Source organism: Schistocerca americana, chromosome 2 (genome assembly GCF_021461395.2).
Source record: "Schistocerca americana isolate TAMUIC-IGC-003095 chromosome 2, iqSchAmer2.1, whole genome shotgun sequence".
Taxonomy (NCBI): domain Eukaryota; kingdom Metazoa; phylum Arthropoda; class Insecta; order Orthoptera; family Acrididae; genus Schistocerca; species Schistocerca americana.
This window is the reverse complement of record NC_060120.1, coordinates 979,998,356-980,021,334: the sequence shown is the minus strand read 5'-3', so window position 1 is coordinate 980,021,334 and position 22,979 is coordinate 979,998,356. Positions and strand designations below refer to the sequence as shown.

At 36.9% G+C, this 22,979-nt stretch overlaps 1 protein-coding gene across 5 annotated transcripts in view; it reads right to left on the bottom strand.

Annotated features, from left to right (window-relative positions):
• Positions 1–15,812: 15,812 nt before the first annotated feature.
• LOC124594733 (phosphoinositide 3-kinase adapter protein 1) overlaps positions 15,813–22,979 on the bottom strand; it is a 477,024-nt gene continuing 469,857 nt past the window's right edge. For 4 of the 5 annotated variants that reach the window (XM_047133105.1, XM_047133106.1, XM_047133104.1 and 1 more), the window contains exons 18-19: positions 18,883–19,009; positions 15,813–17,526 (exon numbers count right to left, since the gene is read on the bottom strand). In XM_047133105.1, the coding sequence (XP_046989061.1) occupies positions 17,243–17,526; positions 18,883–19,009 (411 nt within the window). In that variant the 3' untranslated portion in view covers positions 15,813–17,242. The remainder of the gene's footprint in view (positions 17,527–18,882; positions 19,010–22,979) is intronic. The other variant, XM_047133103.1, reaches the window with a different exon arrangement.

Genomic DNA, 22,979 nt, shown 5'->3' with positions numbered 1-22,979 from the left:
CATGGTGAACATTCGCGCGCCGGAGATCATCGCCGTCAGTGTCTAGTGTGTGTGCTTCGTTTTGTGTTTCGTGCAGTTACAACTCCACTGTTCACATGTGCCGTCGCAGCTCTCCATGTTTTGTGCGCCGTGTCAACAAGTGTTAGTGTTTTTTCGTCCAACGTGAACGGCTTCTTGTTTTTTTGTTTTTTTGTAACTACTTTCTTTGCCCGCCATTTTTTGTATTTTCTGTGTCACCTATCTCATATTATTGTACCCCATACGGCTGAAGAGCGGCGTATTAAGCTGCTGCCAGCCCGCCTAGTATGAGGTGCTGAAAATTACAATAAAGGAAAAAAAAAAAAAAAAAAAGAGAGAGAGAATCAGATGCGCCAGTAGTCGCAGCATGTTTGACGTTACCTGAAACGGCGCTTTTAGTGAAGCTGTATTATCAGAATGGGGAATGTACTAGTTCAGCGTTACGTCCCTATCGCCATAGGAAGGGAATTTGAATGGGTAAAGGTCCGTTGACAAAGGCAGCTGTGGCGAGAATGATTTCGAGCACAAGGTTTAATGCTGCTGAGACAGTTCAGGAAGAAATGGAGACTGTAGCGGGTTCGTCTATGCACGGGGAAGTCAGCGCTCGTGCAGTCGCACGTCGCATCGACATTCCATACACTACTGTTTTATTGGCACTTACATGTACCCTCCGATGCTATCTGTACAAAATCCATCGGCATCATGAACTGTTACCTGGCGATTTAGTGAAGCGGAGGGCATATGCAGTGTGAGCGTTTCAAAAGATGACAGAAGATGATGATTGGTTGAGTAACGTGTTGTGGACCGACGAAGGTCATTTCATGCCCACAACTGCAGAAATTGGGCTACCGAAAATCCTAGAACTGTCGTGGAAACTCCATTGAACGACGAGAAAAGTCACGGTATGGGTTGGATTTACCACATCTACCGTTATCAGGCCCTTTTTCTTTGAGGAAAGGTACGCTGATATGTTACAGAATCGCATCATCCCCAGCTTGGCTGATAAACACCTGCTGGAACGTTTATGCAGGATGGCGCTCCATCCCATATTGCTAGATGCGTGAAAGATCTCTTGCGCGTGTCGTTTGGTGATGATCGTGTGCTCAGCCGCCACTTTCGTCATGCTTGGCCTCGCAGGCCCCCAGACCTCAGTCCGTGCGATTATTGGCTTTGGGGTTACCTGAAGTCACAAGTGTATCGTGATCGACCGACATCTCTAGGGATGCTGAAAGACAACATCCGACGCCAGTGCCTCACCATAACTCTGGACATGCTTTACAGTGCTCTTCACAACATTATTCCTTGACTACTGCTATTGTTGAGGAATGATGGTGGACATATTGATCATTTCCTGCAAACAACATCATCTTTGCTTTGTCTTACTTTGTTATGCTAATTATTGCTATTTTGATCAGATGAATCACCTTCTGTCGGACCTTCTTTGAACTTTTGTATTTTTTGGTTATAATAAAAGTCCATGTCATTCTAAGCATGTGTGCCAATTTGTACCTTTATATCTACATTATTTCGTGATTTATTCAGTTTTCAAATTTATACTGACTTTTTGATCACCCGGTATTAATATGATTATGGATGTGAATAATAACTGAGTCAGCACTTTTATTATGAGGTACGTGTTTTCCATGCTGGTCTCATAAAGAGCTTGTCTTTGCTTGGGCTATGGCTCGATGCACCCTGCTGCCAGAAATCTGTAGTCTTTAGTTAAGTTTCTTTGCACGCCTTCACATCATTTCCATCCACACTAAGAATATAATAATTCCTAGAAAACTTCTTGTTCTCAGTTTTAGAATGCTTCCTTTTGATGGGAATATTTTTACTGAACCATATATTATTGATGTCTGCACATCTCCCAAGACCCACTTCCATAAAATGTGTCACAAAACTTTCTTTTCTCCTTCCAATTTATTTTTTGCCAGCATTTTTGTCCACATGAACAATTACAATCAACAAATGTCTTTCCTGGGACAGTCTCCCTCTTACTGTTAACATAAGATTCCCCACTATTTCGCTTCTTCTTCCTTGGGATTTTCTTCCATTGTACTCTGTTTCCTTTTTTTCTTTTATTGCCAGAAATTTCATGTTTGTCTGAAAAGCAAATTACTTAGATCTACAATTTCTTTTTCAAAACTGATTTATTAAGAATGCCAATCATGAGACCAAGTTACGATATTCCATTTCATTACTTTGGTAGCTGAAAGAATATGCGAAATACGATTCTTTCAGGAACTATTCTACCAGAGTGAACCATCTCCACATTAAATTGTATTTCCCGCCCTAAATAAAGATGTATTTCTTTCCACGGAGTCAATTTTTCTCTCCCCCCATTATTTATGGCAGCACTGGCCGAAACTTCGACTTACACTCACTACTGATTGTGCAGTGACCTTAGATTTACTACTTGTCGTCATGGTTCATTCTGGAATGTGAAGTAAACAACATAACCTCCAATTAATGAGTTTATTCTATAAACTAAAGTATCACTAGTTATTAAAATCCACTTACCATTTGATGATTGAGAGGCACCATCACTAGTTTCATATACATCAGAAGAACTAGAACTAAAAGACTCGTCTTTACAATTATCATTGTTTTCTGCCACTGAGTGGGAACGTGCGCCTGAGCAATATACCGCAGTAGCCATCTTGTGATGCCGCATGTTTCACTTTGGAATAAGAGAATGAATAGTACCAACCTGCTTCCAAAGAAATCCCTTGCTACAGTAACGAAACGAGGCAAGTTGTCAGATAGTTCATTTTGTCATAAGACAAAATGAAACTCTATCATTTTAAAATGGTGAAGAACTCAATTTTTTTTTTAATGTCGCTTAGTTCATTCTGTCATAAGACCACTCAAGTAGATTTTGCTTTTTGAATATTGACAGTGTAGTCAAAAGAAGAAACCTTGGTTGACCTCTCCTCTCACCTGCCCCACCCAACAACAATTGTTTTACAGTATCCAAAATTTAAAAATAAGTAATTAAGGCACTTTTTAAAGCAGTAGATGACTTTGATATGATGGTATGGAATAGTAGATGGCTCTGTGGTTGCCTACCCCTGTCCTATAGGACCACAGATTAGATTAGATTAGATTAGATTAATACTAGTTCCATGGATCATGAATAAGATATTTCGTAATGATGTGGAACGAGTCGAATTTTCCAATACATGACATAATTAGGTTAATTTAACAACATACTTAAGTTAATATAACAACTTTATTTTTTTGTGTTTTTTTCTTTATTTTTTATTTTTATTTTTTTTCTTCTTCTTAATTTATATCTAAAAATTCCTCTATGGAGTAGAAGGAGTTGTCATTCAGAAATTCTTTTAATTTCTTCTTAAATACTTGTTGCTTATCTGTCAGACTTTTGATACTATTTGGTAAGTGACCAAAGACTTAAGTGCCAATATAATTCACCCCTTTCTGTGCCAAAGTCAGATTTAATCTTGAATAGTGAAGATCGTCCTTTCTCCTAGTATTGTAGTTATGCACACTGCTATTACTTTTGAATTGGGTTTGGTTGTTAATAACAAATTTCATAAGAGAGTATATATACTGAGAAGCTACTGTGAATATCCCTAGATCCTTAAATAAATGTCTGCAGGATGATCTTGGGTGGACTCCAGCTATTATTCTGATTACACGCTTTTGTGCAATAAATACTTTATTCCTCAGTGATGAATTACCACAAAATATGACGCCATATGAAAGCAATGAGTGAAAATAGGCGTAGTAAGCTAATTTACTAAGATGTTTATCACCAAAATTTGCAATGACCCTTATTGCATAAGTAGCTGAACTCAAACGTTTCAGCAGATCATCAATGTGTTTCTTCCAATTTAATCTCTCATCAATAGACATACCTAAAAATTTGGAATATTCTACCTTAGCTATATGCTTCTGATTAAGGTCTATATTTATTAATGGCGTCATACCATTCACTGTACGGAACTGTATGTACTGTGTCTTATCAAAATTCAGTGAGAGTCCGTTTACAAGGAACCACTTAGTAATTTTCCGAAAGACAGTATTGACAATTTCATCAGTTAATTCTTGTTTCTCAGGTGTGATTACTATACTTGTATCAACAGCAAAGAGAACTAACTTTGCCTCTTCATGAATATAGAATGGCAAGTCATTAATATATAATAAGAACAACAAAGGACCCAAGACTGACCCTTGTGGAACCCCATTCTTGATAGTTCCCCAGTTTGAGGAATGTGCTGATCTTTGCATGTTACAAGAACTACTTATTTCAACTTTCTGCACTCTTCCAGTTAGGTACGAATTGAACCATTGTTGTTCGTCTGTCAGTCGATCTATTAAGCGCCCTTTCTCTCAGGACGGACACAGGTATAAATTTGAAATTTATGTCCAATATTATGGCTTACAGTTCCTTGACACTGTAAAAATTTTAAGCACCTAAGTCAATGCAGTCAAAAGACTTGGCCATTCAGGTGACATATTTTGTCACAAACTCACTCGTCAAAACCTGACGTTTACTTCCTGTGTTGCATGACATTCACGAACATAACTTATCCCAACTTCTTCTGTTTGAGTCTTCAGAATTAGAATGTGTATTAACTCACCTCTTTTAAGGCAGCACTCCCATAAAAACAATTTACCAGTAAAATAATTTCCTTCAGATATCATATCAGCATTCTATTTGTCATTACCTTGAAATTTAAAATTGAGCTCAGTAAGTTTTTTTGTTATATCAGTTAAGAAAGTAAAATTAGTAAGACACAGAGGAGCTTCAGTACAAGGTAAATGACCATTCTCTTCTAGTTCTTGCAAAAACAGTTTGCTTACCTGTAAAAGATTCTGTAAACAGTGAAGTACTTATCCCTTACTGAGCCAAGTAAATTTCCATATTTCAGTTCCAGCTCATGTGCCAATCTTTGAGGGGTCTTCTTTGAAGAAAGTGAGACCTAATTTTATTTACTTCTTTCACAACAGTTTTCATAGTTTCATTCATTAAAAACATTCCACACAGAGACTGCTGTGCTCCCTCTTCAGCACTGAGCAAAAAACCATTTTTATAACCTATTAAGACTTGAGCTACATATGGGGTAATGCTTACAAGTTTGTGGACAGGTGTTTTCTCAGACAGGATGAACTGCTTCACAGCAAAAAACGTGTCTCCATCTCCACCTTAAAGCCCTTTCGAAGACATCATTTTCAGTTATTAAAAATCGTCCTTACAAAAACTGCCAACTTAACAGTGTCTGTTGTATCATTGAGCTCATATAATTGCATTGAAGAGTTGCAGGGCTTTGATGACAGCCACTATTCCAGATTTGTTTTTGAAATTGTGAAACAACTCATTGGCAACTTCTCGAAATGCTTTTTTTATGAATTCACCATCTTCAAAGGGTTTCCTCCTTTTTGTCAATAAATTCAAAACACAATAAGTAGCAAGAATGGCAGCAACAGTTTTGTCTACTGGTTTTGTGAACAGATTTTGCTGAGAATTTATTTGATTTTTAAGTTTTTTGTTCTTTTATCATTTCAGAGTATAAAGGAAACTACGTACTCACACTTGGATGCACAGTTTTGAGATATCTCTTAGCATTTGCCTTTTTCACAAATGTAATAGCAGCTTGGCACAATAAACAAATGCATGTACCACTTCTTTCTGTTATGAAGAATTCATGTTCCCAATCAGAATGAAAATGGTAAGTTTTATGTTTTTGATAGACAACTCATTGTGTGTGGAGCTGCATTATGTATTATTTTCTTCACACAAGATCATGTTTGAAGATTGTAGTAACAAAATCTCCCCAATGACCAAACACAAACTTTCAGATAATACTCACTTATTTGTGGTGAATTGTGATGATGATCTCAAAAAGTATGTCAGCATCTGTGCACACTCAGTCCTGACCACACACAAACTATTTACAAAGATCTGCCTATATTTGTTCCACATACTATTGCACAGTTGGTAGTGCACCATAATGGTATGAAACTCACAGATTTCCCTTTTTTTTGCTATGAAGGTACTTATCCTATGAAACAAAATATGTAACCACAGGATTGTAACCATTACTACGAATATAGCGCCAGCCTTGAGAGGTTCTAAAAATGGTTTTCTTGCTCAGTGCTGAAGAGATGAAAGTTTTCTGTAGTTTTACTTTACACCAGTAGTTTCGGTGTGAAAGATTTCTAAATTTAAGAGAAACTATGAAAACTGTTGTGAAGAATGTGAATAAAATTAGGTCTCACTCTCTTCAAAGAAGACTTTTAAATATTTGGCACGTGAATGGGAACTGCAATATGGAAATTTATTTTTCCATATTAAAGTATGTTACCTCAGTAAGGGAAAAGTACTTCAACATTTCCAGAATCTTTACCAGTTATCAAACAGTTTTTGCAAGAAGTAAAAGAGAATAGTGAGCTATCATATATGGAACATCCTCTCTGTCATATGAATTTTGTTTTCTTAATTGACTTAACAGAAAAACTTACTGAGCTTAATGTGAAATTTCAAGGTAAAGACAAAGATATTGCTAATATACGTGAAGTAAATTCTTTTACTGATAAATTGTTAATGGGGGTGCAACCTTAAAAAGAGGTGAGTGACAATATTTTCCAATTCTGAAGCTCGTATAGAAGAAACTGAGAACTTATGCTAGTGAATGTCAAGCAACAATGACCTCCAGTTTGAGGAATGATTTCAATGAACAGTTTTCAGATTTCAGAAAGACTTCAGTAGTAATCACGTTTCTATCTTTCCCTTGTGCTAACCTTGAACTACTGAATATATCTTCTTCTACATGTACATCTACATAGATACTCCAACAGCTACCATATAGTGCACGCCAGAGGGTAGCCCATACCACTACTAGTCATTTCCTTTCCTGTCCCACTCACAAACAGAATGAGGGAAAGACAACTATGTGTATGCCTCTGTATAAGCCCTAATTTGTTGATCTTATCTTTGTGATCCTTACGTGCAATGTATGTTGGCAGCAGTAGAATCATTCAGCAGTCAGCTTCAAATGCCAGTTCTCTAAATTTTCCCAGTGATGTTTCTCAAAAAGAACATTGTCTTCCCTCCAGAGATTCCCATCTGAGTTCCTGTAGAACTTACGTGTTGTTCGAACCTTCTGATAACAAATCTAGCATCCCACCTCTGAACTGCTTTGATATGTTCCTTCAGTCTGACCTGGTACAGATCCCAGACACTCAAGCAGTACTGAAGGACAGGTCACATCATCTTCCTATATGCTGTCTCCTTCACAGGTGAACCACTCTTTCCCAAAATTGTCCCAATAAACCAAAGTTGCCCACCCACAGTTCTCACTTGCTTGTTCCATCTCATATCACTTTGCAATGTTATGCCAAGATATTTAAATGGCTTGAGTGTATCAAGCAGCGTATTAGTAATACTGTATCTGAACATTACAAGTTTGGTCTTCATACTCATCTGCATTAACTTACATTTTCCCACATTTAGGGCTAGCTGCCATTTGTCACACCAACTGGAAACTTTGTCTAAGTCATCTTGTATCTTCCTACAGTCTGTCAACTTCAACACCTTACAATACACTACAGCATCATCAGCAAACAAACACAGATTGCTGCCCATCCTGCCTACCCAAATCATTTATTTATATTGAGAAAATAGTGATACTGTCACACTTGCCCGGGGCATTCCTGACAATACCTTTGTCTCTGATGAACACTCCCCAACAAAGACAACATACTGGGTTCTATTATTTAAGAAGTCTTCAAGCCACTCACATATCTGTGAACTTATTCCCATATGCTCATACTATCGTTAACTATCTGCAATGGAGCACCATGTCAAATGCTTCCTGGAACTCTAGAAATATGGAAGGTGCCTGTTGGCCTTCATCCATAGTTTGCAGGATATCATGCGAGAAATGGACAAGCAGAATTTCGCATGAATGATTTTCTATAAAACCATGCTGATTTGTGGCCATAAGCTTTTCACTCTCAAGAAAATTTATTATATTTGAACTGAGAATATGTTCAAGGATGTTGTGGCACACAGTATTTAGGGATATTGGTCTATAATTTTATGGATTCGTTATTTTACCCTTGTTATATACTGGCGTCACCTGCAGCTTCTAATGTTTTAACAACTTAAAAGTGTGAGTATGGATCTGGGTTATATTGGCTTATTCTCCCAAACCACCTTCCACATCTTTACAAGGTGACTTACTTGGAATTTGCAGCCACTCTTTTTTACTGAATACCTGACTGTTGGAAACCCTCTTGACTTCTCCATTGAATAATGCTAGGTAAAGGAATTTTTAGACTCTTTCTACTTTTGAAATAAGTAGACATACAAACTTTACTTTTCATCAACTAATGATGTATTTGACCTCCATACACAGTAAAAATCTCACTTTCCACATGAATATGAAACTTCCTGTAAGTCTCTTGTACAGTCAGATGTTAGAATCAAATTGAATTACAGTGAAAAGAAAGTTGGCTAGGATACCATGACCTTTCTTAACATGAATCATAAAATGAGTCTTGCCTCTAACAAGGTTGCATCAAGAGTCTACAAGAGTACTTTTTCAACTGTTCTTGTTTTAAGAACAATAGTCAGGGACATAATAAGCACAGAGCTGCATATAAACTCCATGGTTCTTCCTTACACACTCACTAAAACATCTATGGATTACCCGATAGGTACTTCCCGGTGCCGTCCGACCAGTACGTCTGCTTTCTTCCCGCGACTGACTTTAAACCTACACACACAAACATGTGATGCGCAGTAGGTAGGATTCTACCATCCCAAACTCATATCCAGAATATCGTGAGTTCAAGACGGTAGAAGGCTGAGTGGTTCTAGAATTTACACAGAATTTCTCGAATCACTACAAGCTTTTTCCAGTCACCTGGGACTTTGTGCTGGGCAAGAGATTCGTGATACATACAGCTTAGGTAAGGGGACCAATGCCATACAGTACTCTTTGTAAAACTGAATTGGAATTCCATCCAGCCCTGAAGATTTATTTACTCTCAAATCTTTCAGTTGTTTCTCTACCCCAGGGGTACTTATTACTATGTTGTCCACATGAGAGTCTGTCTGATGGTCATATGATGGTATGTTTATACGATTTTCCTGTCTGAACGATTACTTGAATGTGAAATTTAAAACTTCATCTTTTGTTTTGCTATCTCCAACTGCCACACCAGACTGGTCAACAGTGGAATGGATGGAAGCCTTAGGCCCACTTAGCAATTTTACATAAAAGCAGAATTTCCTCAAGTCCTCTGCCAGATCGTTTGCTAAGGGGTGACAGTAGTAGTTGTTGTATGCTTCGCACATAAATCTTTCCACAGACGCCAACCTTCGCTTGCTGTCATTTGTGCATTCAATTTGAACCGAGAGTGCAACAGCCTCTGCTTCCTCATCATCCTCCAAATTTCATTATTAAACCATGGTGAGTCTTTTCCATCCTTTATTCACGTACTATGCACATAACTCTCCAGATCATGATTTACACTCTGCTTAAACTTTGCCCACAATTCCATCCATCTTACTGGAGCTAAGTGATTGCCAATTCACTGTCTAAGTGAGGTACTAATAACTGCTTATCTACTCTATCTAACTGAAACACTCTCCTGGCCTTCTTGACTGATTTAGGAACTTTTGTAATCATAGTTGCTATAATGACATAATGATCGTTAATCACCATTTCTATACTGATATTGTCAATAAGGTCCAGCCCATTTATAGCTACAAGACCTAAGATATTTCCCTTGTGCTTGGGCTGCCGAGTTAGCTGGACTCCAATTTTTGACTCAGTGTAACAATTTATACACCAAATATCAAGAACACTGTTAACAGAACATCTACCCAAGTTACATATTAAATGTAAGATAATTCTTGTTTTATGAGTATAAGAATATATTTTTAAGTATTATGAAATAAAACTCTTATGTTTTGAACAACTAGTGAACATATAAAACTTATTCTTGAACAGTTGTTTTACAGTATCTGAAAACTAAAATTATCATATTTTTAAAAGCAGTAGACCACTTTGATAGGTTGGCATTGAATAATAGATCATGATTGCTTCATGGTTGCCTACCCCTACAATAATGCATGAAGACAAATGAAATAATGTGGCAGTGGGTGTAAGTGCAGGTAGTGGCTGATTGAACTATGCAAGAAACATGATTAGTTACAACTGACACAGTTTTAGAGGTTCAAGATAGATTTTGGTGCCAGTTCTATGTGCTTCCCAACAAATGAAAGAAAACTGTTTCAAACAATTGCACATTTTCAGTGTGTAGTGTCACTATCTAGTTTTAGTAGAACTTGGAGCAATTTTAAGCTGCCACAGTTTAGCACTGTGTCACATTACTGCTGGGCAGTAGGCATAGTGTCACAACATGTTAGTCAGAATGACATGTACATGAATGGATTATGAGAAGGGCCAGCCATGCTCAGCAGAAAACTGTGCTGCACAGCATCTGCCTGAATAGTTTCTAGGGTCCTTTACGTTTTAGTCAGTACTTAAATCAGTTTATACAGTTTCTGTTTTTACCATCAGTGAGAAGCATGTGACATGCCGTAGGATAGTTAGTTCCAGGGTGTGGGGTGATGGGTGCTGTAGTTTCTTTCATTGGGGCGAATGTAGTGGCATGGGAAATGGGGACATAAATTAGGCTCACCAGAGGTATTGTAGGATCTGCAGTAGAGATATGAAAATACTGGAACAGGAAGGGAAAATTGCAGCTCTTCAAGCTGACTTAGATAAGGCAAGGGAGGATCTGGACAGGTTAAAGAGGGAGAAGGGTGAACAGAGGTGGGAAGTGGCAACAGGCAATAGGGGGAACAGGCAAAGGAGAGCATCAGACAGCTTTGTCATAAATCTTGAAAATAGATTTGACCCGTTGCCTCAATCAGAATCGGATGAGCCTCGTGGAGCTGAAGCTGTAGAAAGGGCACAACAAGCTTTCAAGGACTTGAAAAAGGTAGGGAAATTTGTGAAGAGAAAGAAAGTTCTGTTTTTAGGTAGTTCCCATGGTAGAGGTTTTGGCAAACTAATGCAGGAAAATCTAGGTCCAGAGTACCAAGTCACCAACTTTTTCAAGCCTAGTGCAGATCTGGGTCAGGTACCAGAGGATGTAGGTTCTTTATGCAAGGATTTCACAATGGAGGATTCTGTGGTTATAGTGGATGGTTCGGGAAATAGCATTGACAGAGACTCTGAATATTCCATAGAGAGTGACCTGCTGAAGATAGCATCAGCAACGAATCATACTAGTGTGGGATTTGTGTCCGTGTTGAGACGCCATGATCAGCCTCATTTGAACTCTTCCATCGGGAGGGTGAACTTGGAGTTGGAGTGGCTGCTTAGGACTGATACAGGGTCCCATATTGGTTTGATTCCTGTGGATGCTATCGATAGGTGTGATTACACTAGGCATGGCCTTCACCTCAATAGGAAAGCGGAGGGAAAACTGTCTGGGTTGGTTGCAGAAACCTTAAGGGGGGACACTGTCACAAGTGGTAAAATACCAGTGGTCACAGGTATCAGAGGGATGCCTTTTTTAGGATAGGGAAGGGGGAAAGAAAACGAATTTTAAGAGAAATTGGCAGACACACTCAGTTTGAGAAAACAGATGAACAGGAGTCAGATTTTAGCAGACAGCCTCCATTTAAACAATGTTTAACAGAAAGTAATCATAAACTGCCAGTTCATCTTCACCAAAGCAGTTATAATCACATTAGTATGCAGTATCAGTTATCTTTATTACACCAGAACATTCCGGGACTCAGAAACAAAGTTGATGAACTACTCATTTGCATTGATGAAATGAATTCAACTAACCAAATTGACATAATCTACCTCTCTGAACATCAAGCGACCACTGGTATGGATATGTTAGACATTTCAGGATTTAAGCTAGCTTCCTACTTCTGCAGAGTAGATATGGATGGAGGAGGAGTTGCCACATTTATTAAAAACTGCCATAAATTCAAGAAAATTGGCATTAATAAATTCTGTTTAGAGCAGCATCTAGAAGCACGTGCAACAGAAGTAGAGTTCCATAACAGATCCTATATAATAGTAACTATTTACCGAGCACCTGCAGAAAATTATAATCTATTCATAAATCATCTATAAGCTCTTTTGGATTATTTAACAGGAAGAAACAAAGAAATTTTGATTGCTGGTGACCTTAATACAGATTTTCTAATGCAATCTTCCAGTAAACATTTACTGCAGTTATTAATGTTGTCTTTCAATCTAACTCACACTCTAAGCTTTCCAACTAGGATCACTAAATCCTCAAGGACAGTCATTGATAACATTTTTATAGACAAATCAAAGGAACAAAATCATATCATAAAACCTGTAATGACATGCAGCTCCTTGTTTTAGATGTAAATTCTAAGCAGATTATCAAGACTGCTAAATCTGAGTACAGGAGAGTAGTCAATCAACCAAAAATTGAGTGTTTTAGAAAACTGCTCAAAGATATGAACTGGAAAGATGTTTATAGTGCTCATGACATGAATGAAAAAGATAGCACATTCATGAACAATGTCAGTACCATGTTTGAAAACTGATTTCCTCTAAAAGTTACTCAAATTAAACATAAGTCTATAATAAAACCATGGATTACACAAGGAATAAAGATTTCCTGTAAGACAAAAAGGAAAATGTATCTGTCGACCAAGAATAGCGCCAATGCTGATGATTTAGCTAAATACAAGGAATACTGTAAAACATTAAAAAAAGTAATTCAGACATCTAAACAAATGCACTATGAGAAGAAGATAGTAATGTCAGGGAACAAAATAAAAACAATATGGGATATAGTGAAAGAGGAGACTGGTAGAACCAGAAAGGATCAAATAGCGTTAAAGGTAGATGACACATTAGCAACCAATGGGCATAGTGTGGAAAATCTATTTAACAAGTACTTTATATCGATTACTGATAGAATGGGATTGTCAGGATCAGTAAATAATCCCCTTAAATATCTGAAACTAGCCTTTACAAATAGCTTCAGGCACATGAATATGTCACTCACTTCACCAAAAGAAATAACTTCCATAATAAAATCTTTAAAAACAAATCATTCTAACGGTTATGGTGAAATATCAGCAAAGTTAATTAAGGCATGTTCTTGTGAGTTTAGTACAATTCTAAGTTACTTATGTAACCAGTCAATTATAACTGGGACATTTCCTAACTGGCTAAAATATGCAGATGTTAAGCCTCTATTCAAGAAAGGGGATAAAGAGATACCATCAAACTACAGACCGATTTCAGTTTTGCCAGCATTCTCGAAAATTTTAGAAAAAGTAATGTACAGGCAGCTTCTCAACCATCTGACCACAAATAACATATTATCAAGAACACAGTTTTGATTTCTGAAGAGTTCTGATATCGAGAAGGCTATTTACACCTACAGTGAAAATGTACTTAATTCATTAAATAACAAATTACAAGCAGCAGGTATTTCCTGTGATTTGTGCGAACCACAACATTCTTTTAAATAAATTAGAATTCTGTGGTGTCATGGGCAGTGCTGCAAAATGGTTCAAGTCATACCTCGCTAACAGGAAACAAAGGGTGTCTGTGCAAGGGACTAGTGAATTAAGTCATCAGTCATCATCAGAATGGGAAGAAATTACATGTGGTGTCCCACAAGGATCCATCTTAGGGCCATTGCTTTTTCTTGTGTACATTAATTATCTCTCATCAGTTACACTGCTAGAAGCAGAGTTCATTTTGTTTGCAGATGACACAAGTAATGCAATAAATAGTATGTCGAGTGTAGATCTACAAAGATCTGCTAATGATATTTCCATGGATATTAATAAATGGTTTAAAGCCAACTCACTGACATTAAACTTCGAAAAGACTCACTATATGCATTTTAGAACCTGTAAGAGGTTTCCACCCAGCATATGCATAAAGTATGAAGAAGAGCTGATAGAAGAGGTTGACAGTCTTAAATTCCTGGGATTACAACTTGACAATAAATTTAGTTGGGAGGAGAACACCACAGAATTGCAGAAACACCTTAACAAATCTGTATTTGCAATTCGAGTGTTAGCAGACATAGGCGACATAAAAATGAAAAAGCTTGCATACTTTGCCTACTTTCATTCCATAATGTCATATGGTATAATATTCTGGGGTAACTCTTCAGGTCAAACAAAAGTTTTCAGAGTCCAATTGTGCGCAATAGGTATTACTTGTGCAGTAAATTCACAGACGTCCTGTAGAAACGTCTTCAAAGAACTGGGTATCCTAACTACTGCCTCTCAGTATATTTACTCCTTAATGAAATTTGTCCTAAATAATATATCTCTTTTTCCAACAAACAGCTCAGTTCATACATACAATACCAGGGACAAAAATGATCTGCACATGGACTTGAAAACACTTACTTTAGTTCAAAAAGGGTCCACTACTCAGGAACACTCATATCTTCAATAATTTGCCAGCAAACATAAAGAATTTAGTTACAAATAAAGATCAGTTTAAAAGGAGCCTGAAAGACTTACTAGTGGCCAACTCCTTCTACTCCATTGACAAATTTTTTAATAGAAACAAATGATGTATATATTCATACTATTAGTATTGTTATTTCAGATTAAAAAAAAGACATGTTCCGCATCCACGAGGATGTCCTCAGCACAGATCTGTTGAACGAAAAACTAATCTAATCTAATCTAAGCAGTAATAGTTGGAATGGGCAGGACGCTGTCACCACACGAGGGCAAAATACTTGTTACAAGCTATGTGACTGAACGTGGAGTTTTAGTTAACAAATGCACACTGGAGCCATATAAACAGTAGAAGATTTTGAGGCAGAGGTATTCAGAATCCAGCAGCACCTCCATCATGCTAGGGCCACACCAGACAACAAGATGACTGGGCATCACCAGGTGCAGACATGGGTTTGAGACAAGGCAGGTCAGCCACCTCCTGAGCTGAGTCTCCTTGTGGCACCTGGCAGGCAAGACACCACAGTGCTGCTTGTAAAGTTTTCTAATCTGATTTTCTCAAGTAATTAATTATTCTATTGACTGATTGAATAAACATTAAGACACAGCTTAAGTTTAAATTAAATTTTAATCCTTTATGAACTGTTAGATTTTGTTTAATCAGATTAGATTCAACTTTCTACAGACGTTACAAGATGTTTAGGATCTATAACTGACTCAGATTTTCTATCTTTTGAAATCTTCTGAACCACTTAATGTCTGCAGTATTAGATTGGAAAACATTATTATAGCTTATCTTCAAGAGAAGGGAATACGAATATACAATGATCAATAAAGGGACAGAAGTCATTTTGCAGAAAAAAGATTATTCATTTATAAAAATTTAAAGCGTGGGCAGATGAAGGAACAGATTGGAGAAAAAAATGGAGCTGCAGCTTAAGAGAATTAAAAAGTTATTCTGAGATTATACTGATGTGCAAGAGGGTAGAGGGAGAATACAAACAGTGTGAGAAGTGTAGATAAAATTTTGAAAGAATATTTTATGGCAGTTTGAACACTAATAACAAATAAATATGAGCTGCCCACAAAAACAATGAAAATTCAATGTGTTTCTGAAATTTTCCCATCACTCTTCTTTCTATAACACAACAACACTTGTCCTCTCTTGTCACTCTGACAGCACACAGCAATATGCATTCAGAAACTATCTATGAACTCTCTGTACTTCCAAACATTATCATAATGTACAGTGATTTTCATCAAAAAAGTTTTTTCTTTTTGTATTTTATTATTTCAATTAGGCACAAATATCAAATATCAAATTCACATTACATACATACACGAACAGCACACTGACATTACTACAAATATCTCACAGAAATACAATCTCAAATTATGCTGGTAGAGTTCATTTTTACTCAGGCTTTTATACAAGCAGATGGTGGGATCTGACAATATATTTGTATGGAAAATAACTCAATTCACTGATAACCAGGCAAATATTTGTATAACTCAGTATAAAAATAACTTAAATTATACAGTTATTTTGAGATGAGTGGATTCAGATTTATTTTCACACAATTAAACCTAAATTTCCTATTAAACAATTCCACATTCACTGTAAATGATGACACATTATAAAGTACAAAGCTGCTATCCACAACAGTCCATAAAAATGAGCCACATGAAAAATGGATTTGAAGTAATGATGATGTACATTTCTGCTAAACATTATTGTCAAATTTTGCACAGCTGCAAAATAATTATTTCACTGTAGTAGTTCTTGTTCCCACCAGAGTAACAGCCTCTGACCCTAGCATCATTATACACACCAGCTCTGAGCTTGGGAAAGTTACATAAAAGTAATGCTTCATGCATTTATAAATTACATTTAATATATACAATAGAAATTTTCACAAATAATGTGAAAATTGTGCATAAAAATACCACTAAACTATTGACTATTATTTGCATAATTGGGGAAAGTCATACTTAAGTTTAATTACATAACTGTAATTAATTACATAATCAGTTTACATAAATACCTGCCTAATGTACAAAAATATGTTTCTATAAAACATTTATACAATATGCAACAACATGTACATAATATGTGGACTCAAGAGGAATGAATGTTCTACATATAACATTTATGAAAAGAAACAGAATTTCTGTACCACACAGTGTTTTAGGCCCCTCTTCTCACAAATGAACTCTCTGAATTTGAATGCACTTGAAATAAATATTACAAGATTTACTCAGCGTAAATGGAATCATTATTTTCAGTCACAAAAATACAGCAAAAATTCTATGCCTTCCAAATGTAAATTAAAATTATTCACCAACACAAGCATTTAAAGCATTCACTTCAACACAGTGACACAAACAGTATGTTCAGTCTGAAATACATGCAAATTAATGTACAACAGACACTGCACAACACTCATATATCTGGAAGCAGAAGTGTAGTTCAGACTAGACAATTGTATGTTATAGTAAAATTTCCACGTCTTTTCTTTATGTAGATTCAGCTGCACAACATGGCACATTATGTCACCTTATTAAACAATCTCTTTTTGTTCCTCAAATGCTTTACTGATCTTTGATGTCCATATCTTCATTTTTTTAAGGAACTGTAAAGCAAATAGACTTTATTTGTCATGTGGTTATAGTACTGTCAGTACAAAATAGGATCCTTCCTTTTTACAGAAAAAATACCAGAAGCTTCTGAAAATTTTATGTCAAGAAATCAGTAATCTTACCTCGGGGTGGAATAGGGGGTGCAGGGTTAACGTTGTTTGAAATTTCAACATTCATGTAGTCAGGAAAGTTAGATTCAATGCCAACATGCACATTCATGTAGTCAGGTGCTGGGGAATTTGGTGTTAGTGGGGTTACAGTGTCTTTCTCATTATTTTCAGATGCCTCAATTTTCAAGTATTCTGCTTCTGTTTGGGTATCTTCAGTCTGAATGTATCCCTTCCTTCTGCTAACTGGAGACTTCAGCATAAGAGTTCGACCTGTAACCAAGTAAAGCAAGCTTATTATTAGCCGATACTCTTACCGTTCACTGCTGTACAGTATGCTTGGTCAATGAACAATAACACATGCTAATTATACTTTTGTGGCATTCCAATAAATGCATCACTACTCTGAAAAAGATCAAAGGTGTCAAACTTCAATGGCAAACAATAAACTATTTAAGCCTCTTTACTGAACAACGCCATGCTCATTCTAATCATCCAAGCATGTATGCAACACAAGCCACCAATATGATGTGTTCAGCTTACAACTGCACTTCAAAATTACGTAAAATGGGATGTTGGCACTACAGTATTTTATTTGACGGAGATCACTGTGAATGTCTAAGAAACATCCACTATGTTCTTATACAGTAGGCTACAGTGTAAATAAAAATAAATAAGAACAAAGAAGGCAAGCTTGAAATAGGACAGAGTATGTGATTTAACTGTATAATCACTTCGGTATCAAATCCTTTGTTATACAGCTAAAGCTTTTGGAACTATCCTGGCTCAGTATCATAGCAGAAATTTCAACACACCATAGCACACAAATTTTTCAAGTATTCTTTCATGGATAGCAAAAACTATTTCATATATTGTTACAACCTCATGTATTGTAGAGGATTTGCAGAAGATACCTAATTTGAGGATGGTTACAAGCATACTCACCTGTCATTACTAATAAACTACATTAAGAATGAAGCATTTTGAGAGGAGATTCAACATAAATACAGTCAAACAATGTGCAGATTCCTTTCCTGTTGATCACTACCAGTACCAATGTAACTGTAAAAAGTTGTTGTTCCGATTCCACTGTTTCACTGCACTGCAGTTCTTGCACATAATCTGTCTGACAGTCATTTAGTGATTAACTGATGTAGTGATCTACAACAACATATGTTACTGGTGACTGGTATGCAGTAATTGTTATTTTAAATGCTCCAAACACGACCATGCTAATAGAATTGTTGTGTACTGTATTATCAGGTACATTTTTACTCACAACTTCTCTGAACACCAGTGACAGAAGCCCACATATCATCAATTGTAAAATGTGTAAACCATTAACAAAAAGTCCAATAATTACAATGACATTGTATAAAAAAAACTCCTTTCTTTTTTTTAATTGACTGAAATGCTGGAATTATAATTCAGTCTCTCACTTATAAGTAATGTGAAACAGAACTGCAATACCATTCTGTAACATCTAGCATGAAGCATTTTAAAATACAGTTTGCAGTCCATTAATCTGGAATCAAATGGGCATGCAGAAAGAAACTACTTGCATCAAATGCATTATCTGATTTAATGTCACTGAATAAAGCAAATCATGGAAATTAAAATTATGATTACCAGTGCTGCCCGGTGGAGCTAGTTTATCTGGTGCTATGTAACTACCATAGCTGGCGCGTTCTTCAGAATCTACTGGTATGCTCTCTCCATTCAAATCTGGGCGAGGCACTGGCTGTGGTGGTCGGTCCTATAAACAGTGCACTGATGTCAACCAAAATTTGTGGATACGAAAGTCACCTTAAAGGTCATAAATATTACTGTATTGAATATCTTAACAACACTGTTCATCTTTTTGCCAGCACCCCTACACAGCTAAAATTTTCTCTTTTGGGTTTAAGATCTGCTTAATACCTACACAAGAAAACACTCACTAATCCACACATTTTGTCCAACAGATACAATCTTCAAGGAGGCCATTTAGCTATGTGAAATGAATCAGAAAGTACAATAGTATAGAGTAGCAGCTACTACAAAATGCATGAATGATATTAATGACATTCTGTTTTATTGTTAACCAGGGGAATTAACATGTCCTTATTTTAAAGTCATCTGTCTTTTAATAGGTTTGATGCCATCATCCTATCTTTTGTTAATCTTCTCATCTTAATGTACTTACTGCATCAGGCATCCATATTAATTTGTTTTACATATACTACTATTTAAATGATCCTCTGAATTTCCCATCTACTTCTATTTTCACAGCCAATAAAAAATTCCCAATTTCCTTCACAGATGACCCACAAACATATCCTTTCTCATGGTGTATGACTTTCTGAAAGACTTCTCTATTTGGTTTTCTTGCCCCCACATGAACTTAACTGAAAAGAAATATTTCAAATGGCTATGAGCATTATGGGACTTGGCATCTGAGGTCATCAGTACCCTAGAACTTAGACCTACTTAAACCTAACTAACCTAAGGACATCACACACACCCATGCCCGAGACAGAATTCGAACCTGTGACCACAGCGGTCGCACGGTTCCCGACTGTAGCAGCTAGAACCACTTGGCCACTAGTGATAAGACACTGTACTTGCTTTCAGAACAACACCAGGTCAAGTCCAGGTCTGGTCTTCTGTGGTTTTGCTAAACTGCTTACGGCAAATGTTTGAAGGGTCCCTCTGAGAAGGACACAGTCTAATTTCTTTTCCAAATGCGAGCATCTATTCTAACCCTCACAATCTCATCATTGACAAGCTGTTACATCCCACCTTCGTTTTCTTACCTTACGTAATCCAAATACAATCTTTGTCTCGAAATTATCTAACAGTAGGTAGGTCCCTTTCATTCTGTGGTGTCAGTGACCTGCCCCTCATCCTTAAAACTCCAAAACCTATCCTACTTTGCTCCCTGAAGTAGCAATTAACTGTACAAAAAGCAGTTATTAGCAGTACTCGAATAGTGCCTTATGAAATAAATACTTGCCAGCTATTCTGTCTCTGATTTTAAGGATCTTTAAGGATCTTTCTTGGTACATATAACATCATTTCACCACACACACACACACACACACACACACACACACACACACACACACACACATACGGCCGCTAAGCCACGTGTGTATGAACTGTTGTATGAATGAGAGAGAGAGTTTTACTTTTGAGGAAGGCCTTTGTCTGAAAGCTTAAATATTTCTAATATTGTTTTCACTGTGCTTGTCTGTGACTCAGTGCTTCCCCTCTGTACTGAGTAACAATCTATCCTTTCCATGTTGTTGTTTTTTCTTCCTAGGCTTTTCATTATTTCACTTCCATAAGAGTCATAATTACTTTTCCCATCCCAGTCTACAGTCTGATCCACCTGTCCATTTCACTGTTTCTCTCGATAACATACGTACGTCCAGTGCCCATGAAGTAACCCAAAATTTAAAAATGTTTTTATATACAGGTCTGTATCTCATTTCCATGTGTCAAAACTGGTGTTAACACTGACTACAAACTTTCTTTTGGGACACAGGTTTGAAAACCCTATACATTTCATCCAAAACATTTCAAGACATATTATCTTTGTGTATATCTTTTGCTATCAATATAATTGATGTCTTCAACTGCCAAAAATACAAAAGTTCTTCAACTGGTTCTACAAATTTATCATTAATTTGTACAATTTTATTTTCAGTATGCTTGCTAACTGTGATTTTCTGACCTACTTTCAAAACTTTCCCCTTTACATTCTATCTTTTATGGTTGGAGTTTTTCTGCACTAAGGCCATTATGAAGTGCGACAATAAAGTAATGAGACTGATGTGAAAAAAAATGTTGCTTCCCATTTTAGTCAAGTTTAGTGATGTCTCCTTCAAAGTAGTTCCCTTCTGATGGCACATACTTTTTCCAGCACTTCTGCCATTTATGGTAACATTTCTGGAACTCATCTCCGGTAATATCCTCCAAGATCCTCATCACAACTTTTTGGACATCTAGTGCTGTTTGAAAATGGTTTCACTTGACCACCGTTTTGACTCTTGCAAATAGAAAAGAGTCGCACGTAGCGATATCTGGTGAATAAGGTGGCTGTGGTAGTACTGAAATTTGTTTTGAGGTTAAAAATTGCTGTACTGACAGAGCAGTATGGGATGGCACATTATCATGATGCAGAATCCAATTATCAGCAATGTTGGCACTGACTTGAAGAACTCTTTTATGAAGTCTTTCTAAAATTTCTTTGTAGTAATATTGGTTAACTGTTTGTCCAGGAGGCACCCGCTCTTGGAATCAAAGAAACATTTCACTTTTGACTTTGACATGTGAGCTTTTTTTGGTCTGGGCATTCCCTTTGAGCACCAATGCGAACTTTGGTGTTTTGTCTCTGGATCGTACTGAGAAAACCAACTTTCATCACCAGTGATAACACAGCTCAACAATTCTGGATTGATTTCCGTTTGCTCTAACAGATCGACTGTCACATTTTTCTCTGTTTCTCGCTGTTGTGGTGAGAGATTTTTGGGGACCATTTTTGGACAAATCTTTCTCATACCAAGATCTTCAGTTATTATTAGACGAACCGTTTCTCGATTGATGTTCAGTTCTGCCATAATTTTCACAGATAATCTTCGATCAGATCGTACGAGTTCATGCATCCTGGCCAAGTTGACATCCATCTGTGAGGTTGATGGTCGTCCACTGTGGTCTTCATCTTCAACATTCGTTCTGCCTTCCCTAACATTTTATGCCAACAAAAAACTTGAGCTCTTGACATAACCTCCTCTCCAAAAGCTTTCTGAAGCTTACCGTAAGTTGTCATCACGTTTTCACCCAATTTAGTGCAAAAATAAATGGCATACCATTGCGCAATATTATGCAGTTCCATTTCCGTGACAAGAGGCACAAAAACACATGTTAACTTATTACAGCACAACTCACGACTGAGCGGTTGCACCGATGTGCCGCTTGGACTAGAAACAGCTTATAGACCAAGGTCAAAGATATTGTGCCTACGCAAGCCTACAGGGTTGCCACATCTTGCAAAGAAAATCAGTCTCATTACTTTATTGTCACACCTTGTATATCACCATCAGAAAACAAAAAACTCCTCAAAAAAAATTTTTTGCAGGATCTACATATCTGCAAAACATGTATGGGTTTATATTCACAGAGAGTAGGGAATGAAAGAAGAAAATTTGTGAGATTAAGAAATTAACTTTACTGTGGAGTTTTAAAAAATAAAAAAAATAAAAGAAATCATACCACAGTAAAGGCATTCTGGTGCTGGGTAACTTTTGATACTTCACTGATCAACCTCATGTGCTTCAACTTGCTTGAGGCCTCCCTGGCATGTTGTCCAGAAGGTGACTGAGGCATTTCTGCCCAAGCTCATCCTACTCTCTAGAATAACCTCTCCTTACATTATTCAGATATAAACAGGGTTCCTGTGATGATGCACTGTATGTTTCAACTGGTCCCAGGCAAGCTCAGTCAGGTTCATGTAGGCCTGTACTTCACACTATTCTGTTCAGTTAATTCCTGCCTGCTAGAAAAAGCAAACCCATTGCTGAAATGTTGACTGTACGGCTAGAAAGTAGGATGAAGGCTGCTACCTAACAATGCACGGATTTTAAATTCCTCAACAGTGAAGAGAGTAATAAGATATTTGCTTATGCTACTAGCCCATCTCCTTGCTGAACCCTTAGGACTGCACACTAGAGGTGTGCACTGCT